This window comes from Sus scrofa, chromosome 1 (genome assembly GCF_000003025.6).
Source record: "Sus scrofa isolate TJ Tabasco breed Duroc chromosome 1, Sscrofa11.1, whole genome shotgun sequence".
Taxonomy (NCBI): domain Eukaryota; kingdom Metazoa; phylum Chordata; class Mammalia; order Artiodactyla; family Suidae; genus Sus; species Sus scrofa.
This window is the reverse complement of record NC_010443.5, coordinates 250212512-250229892: the sequence shown is the minus strand read 5'-3', so window position 1 is coordinate 250229892 and position 17381 is coordinate 250212512. Positions and strand designations below refer to the sequence as shown.

General features: G+C 45.8%; 2 protein-coding genes across 5 annotated transcripts in view; both read left to right on the top strand.

The window, feature by feature from the left end:
- The window catches only part of EPB41L4B (erythrocyte membrane protein band 4.1 like 4B), a 142306-nt gene extending 139005 nt beyond the window's left edge, over positions 1-3301 (top strand). Inside the window, 1 exon segment of the mRNA XM_021067313.1 lies at positions 653-3301. Within this exon segment, the coding sequence (XP_020922972.1) occupies positions 653-722 (70 nt within the window). The 3' untranslated portion in view covers positions 723-3301.
- FRRS1L (ferric chelate reductase 1 like) overlaps positions 9177-17381 on the top strand; it is a 33149-nt gene continuing 24944 nt past the window's right edge. Inside the window, exon 1 of one of the 4 annotated variants that reach the window (NM_001258382.2) lies at positions 9177-9520. In NM_001258382.2, the coding sequence (NP_001245311.2) occupies positions 9283-9520 (238 nt within the window). In that variant the 5' untranslated portion in view covers positions 9177-9282. The remainder of the gene's footprint in view (positions 9521-17381) is intronic. The other 3 variants (XR_002344422.1, XM_021093685.1, XM_021093620.1) reach the window with 3 other exon arrangements.

The window sequence follows — 17381 nt, the reverse complement described above, 5'->3', positions numbered from 1 at the left end:
TTGTTGGCCATAGTGGAAATTTGATTTCTCCTCTGAATGAAATTATTTAAAAATTTGGTTGTACCTTTCAAGACACATACTTCCTATGGTGTGTGTGTGTGTGTGTGTGTGTGTGTGTGTGTGTGTGTGTGTGTGTGTAAACAGAAGAGATAAATTCCATAGATAGGCAACTGGGCCCAAGGGCCAAGAAATCAGAAGCAACCTATTAAAGCAGCCAATAATTCTGCATCCCTCGATTTTATTCATTAAAACATAGGAGGAAACGCTGGGGCAAGTGCCTATGAAACCAACTTAAAATATGATTTAAAGAAATCTAGCCCCTGGACATTTTCCCACTCATTCAAAAGACCTTTGCTGAGAGGTCACTGTGCCTTAGATCCTATGCTGGGCTCTGGGGTTTCAGAGAGAAAGGGCGTATAGACCAGTCCAATCCATGGGAGCAGAGCCTTGCACAGCTCGCTGTCTGGTTCGTAAAGCCATAGGCAGCCATCGTCCCGTCATTGTGATGCTGGCACCTGTAGGGGGTCCTTCAGGAACCTGAAAAGTCAAGAACTGTGATTTGGAAAGAACCTGGGGGACAACTCTTAAACTGAGATGGCTCTGACCACTTTCGAGCATGGATCTCACTCTTTCGTCCCCTCCTCTTTTGCAGCGCAGAGACCCTCCGGCAGGAACTGGAGAGAGAGAAAATGATGAAGAGATTGTTGATGACCGAGCTGTGAAATTCTCCCCCTGTCGCCTGGAGGATGGCGCGGTGCCTTCTGTCCGTTTTTTCTCCTCGGGCTTCGGGTGCTCCCTGAGCACCACCTGCAAATGTGCGCTCCGTGTGCCCAGGCCTCTGGGGTTATGGGTGAAGCCAACTTCTGGCTTGACCTTTATTGGAAAAGTTACTTTATGTCTCCTGAGTATGAGAGTTTTTCTGCTACTCAGTGTATTTGAGACAGGATGTGGTAAGCCTAGGAGAAGAAAGATGGGAAAACCGGGATTCTTTGTCAGAAGTCCCCGTGTGTGCGTATATGAATAACCACGGGGTCAGTGTCGCGCAGAATCCTTTGCTGTCAATCTCAACCGTGTGATTTTGTACGATTGACACTCGCACCCAGCTTTGACTGTTTGCTAAAGAGTCATTTTTAATGAGAGAATAATTCTTTACTGCTGGTTTTTCATTTACACCGGTAAATACACCGATCTTCTAACGTCTTTAACATTCATTTTTATTCAGACATGAGTAGGTGAACTAACCAACGAAAAGTTGCCATCACCAGGACGGAAGGTACTTCAGCTTAATCTGAAATACAAATTGAACTTGTGAATGGACAGGCTGTGATATTATTTGGAATACCTAGAATTTGTTATGGAACCCAAAGTAGGAAATTATGGTTTAAATCATCTAAAAAAAAAAATCCTTACAAAGTGATTTGATATCAGAATTCCTTTGGGTGTTCCATAAAGGAAAATTATTTCTAAAGCTGATCAACTCATGTCCTGTTGATAGACCCTTGACCCGAAGAAACTTTGCTCTCTTTTTATATAGTTTCAAGAAATGTGTTTTTAAATTTTTATTATGCACTTGAACAACTTTGCAGGAATAAAAGAACCCCCTACCACAAACTAGCCCTCTAAATTGTTTCCCACGCTTTCTCAATGAATACGCACACATTCTTACATCAGTAGGATCAGTGTGTACATACTCTTGGGTTACTTCCTCCATCTAACACATATCTCCTCTTTTCAGCACTGATCCTGCTCTCACCAATTTCAGTTTCCTTAAATCCATGTTAACACGGTTAACCTCACTTCTCGCCATTATGAGATATTCGAGTTATATCCAATTTTTCACTCTTATAAATAGTGCTGCTATGAATGTCTTTGTAAAAAAAAAAAAATGTTCCTTCTTTTGGATTCGTCCCTTGGGACTCTCTTCAAAGAGAGACGACAAGGTCAAAGAGCATGAAGTATTTTATAGCTCTTGTTCCCTATTGCCAGATTGCTTTCTAGAAATACCCCATCTCTGAGTTGGAAGGACCTTAAACCCTCTAAATGCTTGAATCCCCTCTCCAATTTCTGATGCCACCAGCAATGTATAAGCATTTCTATTTACCAATAGTTCTGCCAGTATTGGGTTGTGCCATTTTTATTTATTTTTGCTCGTTTAATAAGTGCATATCGTTGTTCTTGAAAGGGTGTTTTATTTCATTACTTGCTAGCAGGGCTGAGCACTTTTCCATGTGACGATTTACTCGCTTGTATTTCCTCGTGTGTAAAATGTCCATCCATTTCTTATGACCACTTGTTAAGTGGAATTGATCTCGTATATTTGTATCAGAACTGTATTTTTACGTTGTATTGTATAGTTTGCTCTCCTGTCCCTATCCTTAAAACTGAATGGTGCCAATAATTTGATACTAATGATTATAAAAAAAAAGCAATGCCTCATTGACTAGCATTGTTGTAAAATGAGGTAATATAAGCAGATATTCAGATAACAGAGGATTAACCCTTAAAGTGCTGAATCTTTAAAATTTTAATATTTTTTTGAGGGAAATTCTTTCTAAAATAGATGACGTACTTCCCTGCCTTAGGAAGCAGAGGACACTGGAGAGTCTTTGATCTTTGCTTGATGAGTCACGGTCATCGTTACAAATATCAGCCCCTTTTGTACCTCAGTGTGGTGCAGTGATGTCATCAAGAGCTGTCAAAATATGCAGGGCTTGGCTTGCCTTTCCCAGGCTAACACTGTTTTCATCAATGGTGTGCACTGCTGTCTGCTCTTTCGGTCAAGCCATCTGGGGCAACTGTGGTATTTGGAAATTTTTACTCCCCAGGCTACCTGACCCCTGTCTGGACTTTGGAAACAGCTTTAGCCATTCTTTATGTTGTGCACACGATGCCAAATGTGTTGCTGTACAATACGGGGGGGACATATCCGCTTCTGGGTTGTCCCCTCTTGCCAATCCCTCCTCTTCTAACCTGCTTTCTGAGTCTTCTGCTCTTCACCTCCTGCTCTCCGACAGAAACCTCCAGGGCAAAATGGAAGCTTTCTTGAGGAAACCAGGAAACTCCGTGTTACCTACCCATCAGGTTGGCTTTGCTTCTGAGGAGGGCTGCATGGGCTTTTTGGCCATTGTTTTCAGGAGGCTCCAAGCCTGCTGCTTATTCCCCATGTCCCCCTGGGTTCACGGATGTTTCTGAAGGCGGATGTCACGGGATCACAAACAAGTTGGCTGTTACTGTGTATGAAAACCCAGTACCTTTGGCAGCTCCACTCTAACCAGTAAAATCAAGAGGATTCCATTGTTTCCGCAGTTGTCCTGGTTATTTGCCTACGTAAATGTACGTTGGGTGCTTGGCATTGTGGCCTGAGAAGATGACATTGGGTCGGGTGGATTCATAGGGATAAAATGGATTGGTACAACCGCTTCACCTTGTTTTGTATTTTTAAAACCAAAATCACAGCACCATGTAGTCGCATAACGCCTCTTAGGTGCAGCGAGATAAATGCGCTTGCAGACATGATCGTCCCAGAGCAAAAGCTCCAAACTGTGGGCCACAGACTCCTGGTGGGCAGGGGGGCTTAATGCAAGGGGCCTGGGAATCCAGCAACCTGAGTTTGTGGGTTGTAGACTGCACAGGAGACCCTTATGTTTGAAGAGTTTAAAAACTAGGTCCTATAGGAGTTCCCTCAAAGCTCAGTAGGTTACAGATCTGGCATTGTCACTGCTGTGGCTCTAGTTATAGCTGTGATGTGGGTTTGATCCCTGGCCTAGGAACTTCTGTGGGCATGGCCAAAAGCAAATAAAGAAAAAATTATGTCCTAGAGCATTCAGAAGATCCCACCTGAATGTACCCCAAATTTTATACTCCCAGAATAGCACAAGAATATTCTGATATCTGGAGTTCCTGTTGTGGCTGAGTGGGTTAAGAATCTGATGCTGTCTCTCTGAGGATGTGGGTTCAATCCCTGGCCTTGCTCAGTGGGTTAAGGGTCTGGCATTGCTGCAGGCTGCAGCATAGGTCACTGATGTGGCTCGGATCTGGCATTGCTGCGGCTGTGGCTTAGGCTTGCAGGCACAGCTCTGATTTGACCCCTAGCCTGAATTTCCATATGCCGCCCCTGCAGCCCTAAAAAGAAAAAAGAATATTCTGATTTTATCATCTTCATCTTTCTTTCACCATCTCAAAGATCACAGATTTTTAAAAATTTGAAATTCACCATTTTAACCATTTTAAAGTATATAATTCACTGGTTTTTAGCATATTCACAATGTTGCCCCAACATCACAGTATCTAATTACAGAACATTTCCATAATTTCAAAAAGAAACTCCAGGAGTTCCCATCATGGTGCAGCGGAAACAAATCTGACTAGGAACCATGAGGTTGTGGGTTTGATCCCTGGTCTCGCTCAGTGGGTTAAGGATCCGGTGTTGCCATGAGCTGTGGTGTAGGTCACAGACGCAGCTCGGATCTCACGTTGGTGTGGCTCTGCATCGGCCGATGGCTACAGCTCTGATTCAACCCCTAGCCTGGGAACCTTCATGTGTTGCAGGTGCGGCCCTATAAAGACAGACAAAAATAACCCAAAAAACAAAAAGAAGCTCCATATCTATAGTCACACTACCTATTCTCCCCTTCCCCAGTCTTCTAGCAATCACTAATGTACTTTCTGTCTTTGGATTTCTGTCTGTAGATTTGCCTATTCTGGACATCATATTACTAGAATCATACACTCTGTGGTCCTTGGTGACCGGCTTCTTTCACTTAACACAACGTTTTCAAGGTTCATCCATGCTGTAATGTGTATCAGTACTTCATTTCTTTTCAGTGGCTATATGACATTCCATTCTATGGATATGCCACATTTTGTTAATCCATTCAGCAGTTCATAGACATCTGGCTGGCTTCCACCTTTTGGTAATTATGAATAATATGAACATTTGTGTACAAGTTTCTGTGTGGACATATGTTTTCAGTTCTCTTGGGTATGTAGCTGAGATTGGAAGAGCTGGGTCCTATGGCAACTCTATGTCAAACTTTTTGAGGAACTGCCAAGATACCAACTTTTATTTCATAAACAATCAAAAGTGAAAACAATCATATATTACTAGACACTCAGAAGCATGGACAAATCTGTTGTTACTGGTCACATACTGAGTTGTAGCACTGATTTGGGGGTGGGGTGGGCAGTGAAGTTTATAATAGAAAAAAAGTTGTTTTATAAAATGGTGGCGTTCCTGTCATGGCTCAGTGGAAATGAATCTGACTAGTATTCATGAGGATGCAGGATCGATCCCTGGCCTCGCTCAGTAGGTTAGGGATCTGGCAGTTGCCGTGAGCTGTGGTGTAGGCTGCAGATGCGGCTCGGATCTGGCGTCACTGAAGAGAAAAATGGCTTTGAGGAGGAGAGATAATAAAGGTGCTCTCTTTCTTTTAAAAATGAAAATGAAATGAAATTCAGTTCCTCTCGAAGTTCTTGTTTGAATAGCCAGATCTTGTTCAGGCAGTGGTCTCAGATTGTTCAGGGAAAGTTCTTCCTTGGAAAATGTGTACAAAAGACAAACCCACAGCATTTCTTATAGATTCACATCACTGGGGAGTAGAGGGTCTATACCAAAACCTTGGATGTAACAAAGTAAGGAATATGAGCTAACGGTGAGAACAGAACTCACATCTTATAAGAAAACAAAGAGTAAGAAAATCCCCAAAAGCAATTTAAGGGATTGAGGGAACTTCATGAAAGGAAGCCGCCAAGTCCATAGGGAACTGGAAATCCAAGTAGGTTCTAAAGCCCTGGGGTGGCATGTAGACTTTCAGTGACCCTTGAAGATTATGGGTATTCTCCCTAGAAAAAGCCATACATTACGCATTATTCCAGCACTTTCATTGGATCCTCATACCACCTGTGAAGCCCAACTATGGCCCCCTTTGAGTCCATGGAACCCAGGTCCTTGATCATGGGTAGGTCATTAAAATCTGAAATCTTTGCAGTTTTATCTGCAAGCTTCATTTTTGGCTGTGATTGCAAACTTCCCCCAACACCACTGCCCAACATCCTCTGCCAACAACAACAACAAAATCCCACATGGTTTTATCAGACCAATTTACCAAATGAATTAGCTGTTTTTTCGTTTTGTTTTTTTAACGGGGAAGTTCCCAGGCCAGGGATCAAACCCATGTCACAGCAGTGACAATGCCAGATCCTTAACATTCTGAGCCAGGGAAGTCCAGAATAATCTGGTTTTAATTTGACTTATTTCTGGCACCATCCTTTTTTTTTTTTTTTTTTTTTTTGCTTTTTAGGGCTGAACCCATGGCATATGGAGGTTCCCAGGCTAGGCGTTTAATTGGAGCTACAGCTGCCGGCCTATACCACAGCCATAGCAACACCAGATCCAAGCCATGTCTGAGACCTACACCACAGCTCATGGCAACGCTGGATCCTTAACCCACTGAGCAAGGCCAGGGATTGAACTCGCATCCTCATGGATCTTAGTCAGGCTTGTTAACCTCTGAGCCACGAAGGGAACTCCGAGGCACCATTATTCTTAATTGTATTAATTAAAATGAAAGGAATAAAAAAGAAAGTAATAGATAACAGCTGGGATTCCCAAACCGTGAATCAATACCAAATCAGAAGTCCAGTGCTTGCTTTTTTTGCTAAATATTGATCCAGTTAAAATTGGCCATATCTTTCCTGATAAACCAGAAGACAAGGAAAGAGAGATATTTCAATTTTTAAGAACAAGTTTTGGAATTTTTGGTTTTTTTCTTTTTCTTTTTATGACAATGCCTGTAGCATATGGAAGGAAGTTCCTGGGCTAGTGGTTGAATTGGAGCTACAGCTACAGCCATAGCAACACCGGATCCAACCTGCATCTGCAAACTACACCACAGCTTGCAGCAATGCCAGATCCTTAACCCACTGAGCAAGGCCAGGGATCAATTGAACTCACATTCTCATGGGAACTATGTTGGGTTTTTAACCTGCTGTGCCACAACAGGAACTCCTATTTTTGTTTTTTAAGGAATACTCTTTAACAGATTTTCAATTGATTGGATTTTTTGTGTCTTAGAATTTTATCCTCTGCAAAGCTATGTTTTTTGAGAAGAAAGCTCTTTGTTTTGATTTTTTTTTTTTTTTTTTTTTTTTTTTTTTGCTTTTTTTAGGACCACACCCGTGGCACATGGAGGTTCCCACGCTAGGGGTCGAATCGGAGCTACAGCTATTGGCCTATGCCACAACCGTTAACAATGCCAGATCCAAGCCACATCTGTGAGCTACACGACAGCTCACAGCAATGCCAGATCCTTAACCCACAGGGTGAGGCCAGGGACCGAACCCGCAACCTCATGGTACCTAGTCAGATTTGTTTCCCCTGCGCCATGACGGGAACTCCTGTTTTGATTTTTAAAGTAATTATAGTTCATCTTATCTTTTTCAAGAAATTAATCTAGGAGTTCCCGTCGTGGCGCAGTGGTTAACGAATCCAACTAGGAACCATGAGGTTGCGGGTTTGGTCCCTGCCCTTGCTCAGTGGGTTAAGGATCCAGCGTTGCCATAAGCTGTGGTGTAGGTCGCAGACACGGCTTGGATCCCGAGTTGCTGTGGCTCTGGCGTAGGCTGGCGGCTACATCTCTGATTCGACCCCTAGCCTGGGAGCCTCCATATGCCGAGGGAGCGGCCCAAGAAATGGCAAAAAAAGAAAAAAGAAATTAATCTATTTCTTGCAACCACCGGTATATTGGGAAAACTAGTGAAGCCCAAGGTGTCCATGAATTATACCCAAATCACCTGTCAGAAAAAACACGTTTAAACTCCAGTTGGACAACTCACCATCAGTGTTAGCTGATACCCAAGAGCAAATATTTGACCTCTGGGTCACACAACACTTCTCCCTTTCTACCGAAGTACCCTGTCTCCTGTCTCCCTTCTCCTGCGGGCCAAAAAAGGGGAAAATCACTAGTTTCTTTTGGATATTTGTATCTCATAACCATAGGCATATTCATTTATGCCACTTACATCATTGAAACCTACTGACCCTCACCTCTACATCCTACCTAATCTCCATGGCATCACAGAGGTTGCTAATCACCACCCCACACAGTCTGAACTTCTGGGCCTGCATTTGGACCCTCTATGCTTTTCTGCCTCCATAATTATTCTCTTCGTTTAGGCAATAAAATCAAACAAAAGCAAGCTAGAAATGCTGGCTCTGTCATACTAGCATAAAAAGAATTGTGTCCATGTTTTCTAGCTGAAAACAGCTTAGCAGTTTGAACGTGTTCTCACTTGGAAACAGTTATTGGGAAAGAATTATGGGAACAGGGGCATAGTAAGTGCTTGGTGTGAATGAATGAATGGCTGAGTAAACAAGTGAATTTCAACCAACCGGCAAGAATGGATTTGGGCAAAAGTGGAAAATTCAGGCCATCACACATGGTCTGGGCTTGCTAAGGCCCATGGGTGCTTGCTGTGAGGAAAGAGTAAACACTTGCCTAGTTTTGAAGGGAGCATTTTATGCAAGGGCATCGCCAGCCTCTGCTGACTCCATACTCCCAAAGTCTAAGTGAAGCCAGCCCAGAGAGTTGGGTTCTAGTTTCTCTCCAGCTCTAAGGACTTCGGTTTACCTATCTATCTGTAAAGGGGGGATCTTGCTGTTACAACTTTTTCAGTGATGATCCCAAGATATAATGGGTATAGTTAAGTGCTTTATATAAGTGTTCCCAATAGTGCTGGAACAAGGTGGGGGAGGCAGCAGCTCAAACAAGATGTGTCCAAGGTGGAGCACTTCTTAAGTATGAACGTATATTGGGGTTTCCTGGGGATTTGGGGAAAATGCCGATCTTGACGCCTGTGTCGGCAGTGGGGCCGGAGATTAGTGATAACACGTTGGCATCGTGGGCTGCTGATGCCGCTAGTCCTCCGACTACTTTCTCAGTAGCTAGAGTCTAGAAGAGCCAAATATATACCTGTGAGAGGCCCCTGAGGAAGGAGAAATGGGGAGAAATGTGAAAAAGGAAGGAGGCAGAGAAAGACGGTCCGGGAGAGGAAGAGAGGACGCTAGGAAAAAGGGGAGGCTTCGGGGACAAGCGAAGATGCGCACAGCGACGCCGAGAGACAGCGGGTGCGGGCGGCTCCGCGGCTGCGCGGGCTGGAGGCGGGGTTGGGGGGGAGAGGCGCGGACGCGCGCTGGCGGCGGCGGCGGCGGCGCAGTCCCGACCCCGCGCCCGCGGCGCCCCAGCTGCGGCCGCAACGGCCTGGCTGCGGGATCTGTGCGCAGCGATGGCGCAGCGGCGCCGGCAGCGCCGGGGAACCTGGACGCCGCTGCTCTTGCTGCTGCTGACCGGGCCCGCCGCCTGCGCCGCCAGCCCTGCGGACGACGGCGCGGGCCCCGGTGGCCGTGGACCCCGGGGCCGCACGCGGGGGGACGTGGGCGCGGACGAGGCGGCGCCGCGCCACGACTCCTCCTACGGCACCTTCGCTGGGGAGTTCTACGACCTACGCTACCTATCCGAGGAGGGTGAGGCTCCGGGAGGATGACGGGCTGCGGGAGCGGAGACCCGGGATGGGGGACGGAGGAGCGGCGGTGGGAGCGGGGGCGGGGAATTGGTTAGGCTGCAAAGGGGTGCCGCTGGTACAGCCGAGGTTCAGAAGGGGGAACGCATGGTTCACCCTACCCATCCACCTGGAGAGGGGGCCCGACGAGATGTCAGCGCCTTCCACCTGCGGTTGGCTTTGCAGGTGGGAAGACTGAGGCCGGCGGAGGGCGGTGGTCAGCCAGGTCCTGCGAAGCTGCAGACAGGTGGGACTGAGTCTAAGCTTCCCTGTTTTCAGCATCCGGCCGCCACCCTCCCCCAGGGCTTGGGGTAGAGGATGGTAAAGGAGGAGACTGCCATCTGGCATAGAGGTGTGGTATCAGAACAGCTGATGGGAAGCGGAAATCCCAATTTAAAGAGGGCTGTTGCCTGATTTCCTCCCTGTCTGTTTTGACCTAAATTTGCAGTGGCTGGTGTCCCAGCTTCAGCGTTCTGTTTGTGCTCACTGCCCTGCTGTGAGAGCTGGGTCACATCTCCTTGCCCACTTCCATCCCACTTCTTTTTCCCACGTGTCATGGACCTCTAGTGTGAGCCACCGTTGTTGGGGCCTGCTGGGCCCAGAGACTGGGGGTTTGTCACACAGACCTCCCCTGCAGAGGCAGCGTTTCAGGGAGCACAAAAGCCAAGCTGATTCTGTTCAGAAGGAATGGAAACTGGCTTCTTAACTTCTGCAATTTGGAAAGTGATTTTCCTTTTCTTCTGCTAAGAGGAATCAAGAATCAAATTGGGGTTTGAAATGTTGTGTGTCCTAGCAACTGATATGATGCTGGGTACATCTGTTATTAGGACTAGATTTAGCTACTTATAACAAACAAACACTAATAGCTTACATAAGATAGACGTTCCTCTGTATATAAAGTAATCTAGAAGTAGGCAGTCTAGAACTGGTCAACACTAGTTCTGGTCTTCTGCTTCTTCACAACTCTTGGCATGTAACTTCATGGCCCAAAATGGCTGCTTAATCTCCAGCCATTGCATTCACTTTCCAGACAGTGGTAAAGAGGAAATGGGAAGAAGGTCACTGACTACTTTATAAGGAGGGTTACTCAGAAGTCCCATGTAACAATTCAACTTACATTTCAGTAGCCACAGCCAAGTCATGTGGTCACACGTGGGCACAAAGGAAGGCTGGGAAGTGTAGCCTTTTAGCTGGGAAGTAATATGCCCAATTCAAAAAATGGGACTTACTGTATTAAACGGAGAAATGGATTTGGGGAAATATATTAGTTAGGTAGAGGCTTACTGCTGAAACTGGGACCCCAACATATCATGGCTTAAATAAGATAGTTTATTTTTCTCTCACATGAGTCAGGCTGGTCTGGGCTGGTGGGCCAGTTCTGTTCCACAGGGTCAGTCAAGGACCTAGGTTCCTTCCATGTTGTCCTTCCCCCTGCTGCCTGAACTTTGTCCTCATTAGTGTGGAAGTCACGTTGCTTGCACATCTTTGTTCAAGCTTGAGGATGAAGAAAGAGAGGAAGTTCAGGACAAGCAATTACCTTTTAGCTGGTTGCACAAATCATGCCTCTCACAATCCTCTGACAAAAACCTGATTCCATGACCTAGCTGCAAGGGAGCCTGGAAGTGTAGTCTTCTAGCTGGGTAGCCACATGGCCAGGGAGAAGGAGGAATGGCAGGGAAGGAGGGTGTGGGTAGGGGGACAACAAGCAGAAGTAGAATCTGTTACTCTGGAAAGGAATAAATAGTCCCAAACCCATCTCTTTCTGAAAGCATCTAAGACATGGCTATTCTGTTCATAGTCAGCCCAGCACAGTGACAGGTGATTCAGAGGTGGCATGTGAGAAATTATATGCTCAATAGGTACATGTACCTAACAAATGGAGAACAAGGTTAGAGTCTATGTCTATTAGATTAGTTTGTATGCACTGAGAGAGGGGAGTTGGTTGTATAGTCCAGGCAGTTTTATGACCATGGACATCAAGTGGGCTACAGCCCAAAGGAAAGCTTTACAGAGATGAACTGGGAAGTGAGAAAGACTTTGGTGAGACAGAAAGGGAAGGGCATTTAGGTGAGGTGACCCCACAGGGCAGCAGGGCCTGTGTGGTGTGTACAAATTCCTAGTTTGTCTGCCTGCCACTCTCACCCATTCTGCACAGACAACCTGAAGCCTGGCTCTAGCCCTCAGTGTAATGGCTGCAACATCCTCCCTGAATGAAACTTCAACTCCTTCACCTGTAATTTTCTCTCTGACCCCTCCCTCACTCTGAGCCTTCACCCTCTGTTCTCCTCTTCTCTCTAACCATTTCACTTATCTTCAAAGGCTGCTGCTACAACCATCTGGTAGGTTCCAGTGGGGACGTTTGTGGGGTGAGCCTCTCAGGGGCAGCACCTCTGCTGGATTACCCTGGGCCAAGGCTTTAGCCTTGTGGGTCCTGAGTAGAGACGTTCCCAAGATCCTTAGAAATAATTGGTGGCATGGCCTTAAAAGGGCACTGCCAGAGAGAGAGAAGCAGAACCAGGAAATGTTGCAGAAGGGTGTACCTCTGAAAGGTGAAGGAAAAGAGGGCATCAGGAAGAGTGTGCCATGCCATGGTGAGGCCCAGTGGAGACTTCAAATAGTTGATTGGATTCAGGCAATGACAGTTAAGGGGTGGGTTTTCCTGGGATGAATTCAGTGAAGAAGGAAGGAGGGAGCCCAGTTGATTGGGGAGGAAGTGGCAAGTGAAGAGGTGAAAACTACCTTTAAACTATTCTTTCTTTCAAAACAAGTGGTGTTGTCTCTTTCTGCTGATCGACTCTACAGGGTACCCCCTTCTCAGGTTCAAAGTAGCCAACGAACTAAATTTTTAATGAAGAGGTAGCCCAGTAATATGAAATCAGAAAAAGGGAATTAGAATAATGGGAGTGGAAATGGAGAATTCCTTGAAACTATGGGAGAGCCCAGTAACCATTACCCACCTTGTCCAGAGATCATTTCTCCAGTGACCAGATTGCCAAGGATCCCCAAAGCCAGAGATGAAACACTGGCTGATTTGATGTTTATAATCACCCCTAACATGGTCATTTTTTAAACTTTAAATTATGTTTTGGTTTAATGATGCCAGCTTTCAGAATTCTTAGGGGTTGCCACTGTCTTAGCCTGTACTACTCATCCTTCCAGTCCCAGCTCAAATGCCACCTCTTTCCGGGAGCCTTCTGTGATTTTCTCCTCCTCCCATCCCCTGTCATTAGGCAAGGATATTCTCCCACAGCACACTCTCTAGTCTTGCCATGACCCTTCATGCTCTCTGTGGTCAAAAGGTTTGATAGGTTCTTGGTGCTTAAATCCTATTACTTATAACTCTTCCCCTTGAGGTTATCAAGCCAGAGTCTATGTATTCAGAACAACAGTAATATAAAATGGATTATCACATGATGATGGGCAAAGATCCTATTCTGAGGATTCTCTGAAAAAAAAAATCGAGTTGGCCATTGGCTTAGGGTTAAGTCTCAAGTGAAACTCTGTGCTCGCTTTTCCCTGCTGCTAAGATCTACAGGTCAGGTCTGAGAAGCAACTGTGAGTCTTACCAGCCAGCCACATAGATGATGTAGCTGGCTTGCCCTTGGGCCATGCACTACCTAGGAAGGAAAACAGGAACATCATTCCAGGTTACTTTTTTTTGTGTGTGTGTAGCCACACGCACAGCATGTGGAAGTTCCTGGGCCAGGGATTGAATCTGAGCTGTAGCTGGATCCCTTAACCTGCTATACCGGGCCTGGGATCAAACCCACCTCCACAGCAACCGGAGCCCCTGCAGTTGGATTCTTTTTTTTTTTTTTTTTTTCTTTTTAGGGCCACACCTGTGGCATATGGAAGTTCCCAGGCTAAAGGATGAATCAGAGCCACAGCCGTCAGCCTACACCACAGCAACGCAGGATCCAAGTTGTGTCTTCGACCTACACCCCAGCTCAGGGCAATGCCAGATCCTTAGCCCACTGGGCGAGGCCAGGGATGGAACCCACATCCTCATGGATACTAGTCAGGTGTGTAACCTGCTGAGCCACAAGAGGAAGTCCCTGCAGTCAGATCAGATTCTTACCCCACAGTGCCACAGCAGGAACTCCCAAGTTATTCATCTTTAGGGCATAGTAATCTGACCACTTGTAAAACTTGGCCCAATCAATGAGTTTCTGACCACAATTTTTCCCATCTTGGGAAGGAGCTAGTAGACAGTAGAGAGAACAGAGCATGGGGGAAAGGCAAAAGTTCCTTCATCTGCCTCGGTCTTCCTCTGTCTCCCATATACTGTATGTGGATTCATAACCCATCACCTTACGAATGTACATTTGGGATACTTTTCCCTTTGTGGTTCATATGCACGTACTGTCTGAGAATAAAAAGACTACCACACACATGCACACGTACACCCATACATGCATGCACGAAAACACTCACATACCCTTTTTTTAATTTATAGTATCTCTTCATTTGTACTTTGGTTTGCACAAAGATAGCATCGCCTTGTTCAGTGAAAAGGTAAAAACAGTGTATATATACTATTTATGGGCAAGAGAATAAAACCAAAACAAATCACAACAAGGGTAAATAATTTAAAAGTAAATAATCTACATTTAATTTATCTCCATGATCTAGCCCCATGATAACATGAATTGGAGATAACTTTTCATAAGTGCTTACTGTGTGCCAGTCACCGTCCTCAGTACCTTACCCATGTTAACTTTTATCTTATAGCAATACTCTGACTTAGATACTACTGTTACTCCCATGTTAGTGTTAAGGAAACTGACCCACAAAAAACCTAAGTATTGTAGCTAAAGTCACACAGCTAGAAAGTAGCAGAGAACTGGACAGATTTGTTGATTGAATTTATGGATAACCTGGTGCGAGGCATCCACCGTGTTTGGAACAGTGAGTCCCTGTTGACCTGTGCTGGGAAGTGCAGTGAGACAGGTAGGATGGGGCACTTTCGTGGGCAAACTTGAGGAGAGAGGCTTGGAGTTGATAGGGTAGGCAATTGGGAACCGCAGTTTTCCTGAGTGGTGGGTGCCACGATGAAAGCTTTGCTGAACAGGCTCCCCGTGTGTGTGTGGGGCGGGGGGGGGATTTTCTATTTTACAAAGTCTCCTGACATTTTTACTTTGTCATATGACTCTGATAAGCAGAAATGATTCAGGCAGTCCAGAAAAAGAGGCTGATGCAGTAGCTCTCAGTGGTTTGAACAGATAATTTCTGGTTAAAACCTCAAGGAATCAAGTACTAAATTAATACCTGAGGGCTGTGATCCAAACAGTTCATTAGAAGCAATAAGTCGCAAACCAGAAGCCATTAACCACCCAGTGGAGTGTGGCAAAACAGGCTCAAGGGATTGCAAAGGAGGAACAGATCGTGTCCGAGAGACAAGAAAGGAAACCACAGAAGCATGTTGAGAACCTGGAAAAATGAACCAAGAAAATAAGTGCCTTATGTGTTATAGAAATAGCTGAAGGAGAAAAAGTGATTTTTTTTTTTTTTTTTTGTCTTTTGTTGTTGTTGTTATTGTTGCTATTTCTTGGGCCGCTCCCGCGGCATATGGAGGGTCCCAGGCTAGGGGTTGAATCAGAGCTGTAGCCACCAGCCTACGCCAGAGCCACAGCAACGTGGGATCCGAGCCGCGTCTGCAACCTACACCACAGCTCACAGCAACGCCAGATCGTTAACCCACTGAGCAAGGGCAGGGATCGAACCCGCAACCTCATGGTTCCTAGTCGGATTCGTTAACCACTGCGCCACGACGGGAACTCCGAAAAAGTGATTTTTAATCCTACCCCAAAACAGAAGGAAGGGTTTATAGGGCACAAGTAAGAAGACGGAAAGGGAAGCAGAAAAAATAATTTTTTTTTTTTTTTTTGCCCCAAACCGTTATTATTTGGTCTTAATCCCAATTTTTGTTTTAGATAGAAAGGAAAAAAAAAAAAAAAAGCCCCAAAATGGGAAGTGGAGGGATAGGAACAAACAAACAAAAAATACCGAAAAGCAGTAATAAAAAAGTAGGAACATGGACAGCGCTAAGGGGTGAAGGAGAGGCTGGCCGTGTCAGGTGTCTGAGCCGTACATCTCAGGGTGAAGGAAGACAAGTGGGTGTAGCGGAGAAGAAGCGGTTGGGGAGAGGCCAGTAAAGTTCCTCAAACAGTGCTGGGCCAAGACCTGGTTTCCACGTGGTGGACAAGCAGAAGGGAGGTAGGGGGACCAGATAGGAAGCTGTGCCATAGCCAAGAGGCAGGCTGGTGACTCAGTGAGAGCTCCAGGTGGAGAAATCCAGGACTGACATTTCAGGGTTAGGAGACTGGAGGAGGGTGGTGGGATTCCTCTCGAAGGAAGAAGGAAGAACACACAGGAAGGAGGAAGAGTGTAAGGGAGGGAGAGGAGCTCTGCATCCAGTATGTGGAATTGCTTCGTCGGTGGCGTGTCCAGGCGGAAGCCCCTCAAGGCGGTTGGTTATCGGGTTTAAATGCTGCTAGAAGAAAAGGAGACATGCCCCTAAAGTGTGAAGTTAGAAGAGAATAACTCTAAAGAAAATAGATGGAAACGAATAACAAAGGTATAGCAGAATTTGGAGTTCCCGTCGTGGCGAAGTGGTTAACGAATCCGACTAGGAACCATGAGGTTGCGGGTTCGGTCCCTGCCCTTGCTCAGTGGGTTAACAATCCGGCGTTGCCGTGAGCTGTGGTGTAGGTTGCAGACACGGTTCGGATCTCGTGTTGCTGTGGCTCTGGCGTAGGCCGGTGGCTACAGCTCTGATTAGACCCCTAGCCTGGGAACCTCCATATGCCGCGGGAGCGGCCCAAGAAATAGCAAAAAGACAAAAAAAAAAAAAAAAAAAAAAAAAGGTATAGCAGAATTTAATGAAATAGAAACCAAGTATTCTGCAAAGAGGATCATAAAAGCCGAAAGGGACGCTTTGAAAATATGAATAAAGTGGATAAATGTATTAGGCTTATCCAAAGAGACAAGAACCAATCGGATGCGTGCGGGAGAGAAAGGAAGAGGGCGAGAGATTGACTGATTTTAAGGAATTGGCTCACACGATTTTGGAGGTTGGCAAGTCCAGAATCTTCAGGGCAGGCTGGCAGGCTGGAGACCCAGGAGGGAGCTGATGCTGTAGTTCAAATCTGAAGACCATCTGCTGCAGAATTCACTCTTGCTTGGGGAAGGTCTGTCTTTTTGTTCTGCCCAGGCCTTCAGCTGCAGTGGGTTGAGGCCCGCCCGCATTGTGGAGAGCAGTCTGCTTTAGTCAGAGGCAACGAAATTAAATGTTCAATTATTTATCTTATCCAAATACTCTCACGGAAACATCCAGAATAACATTGGACCACGTATCCACTCACCTGGCCCAGCCAAGTTGACACATAAAATTAACTATCACAACAGGATTCTGGCAAGATTGATCAAGAGAAAGAGACAAGACAAATAATATCAGGAATGAAAAAAGGGGAAGTAACCCTAGACCTAGCAGAGATTAAAAAGCCAATATAGGAGCTCCCGTCATGGCTCAGTGGTTAACGAATCTGACTAGGAACCATGAGGTTACAGGTTCGATCCCTGGCCTTGCTCAGTGGGTTAAGGATCCGGAGTTGCCATGAGCTGTGGTGTAGTTTGCAGACACGACTCGGATCTTGCATTGCTGTGGCTGTGGTGTAGGCCGGTGGCTACAGCTCCGATTAGACCCCTAGCCTGGGAACCTCCATATGCTGCGGGGGCGGCCGTAGAAATGGCAAAAAAAAAAAAAAAAAAAAAAAAAAAAAAGCCAATACATTATAACTCAGCAATAAGGAGTTCCTGTTGTAGCT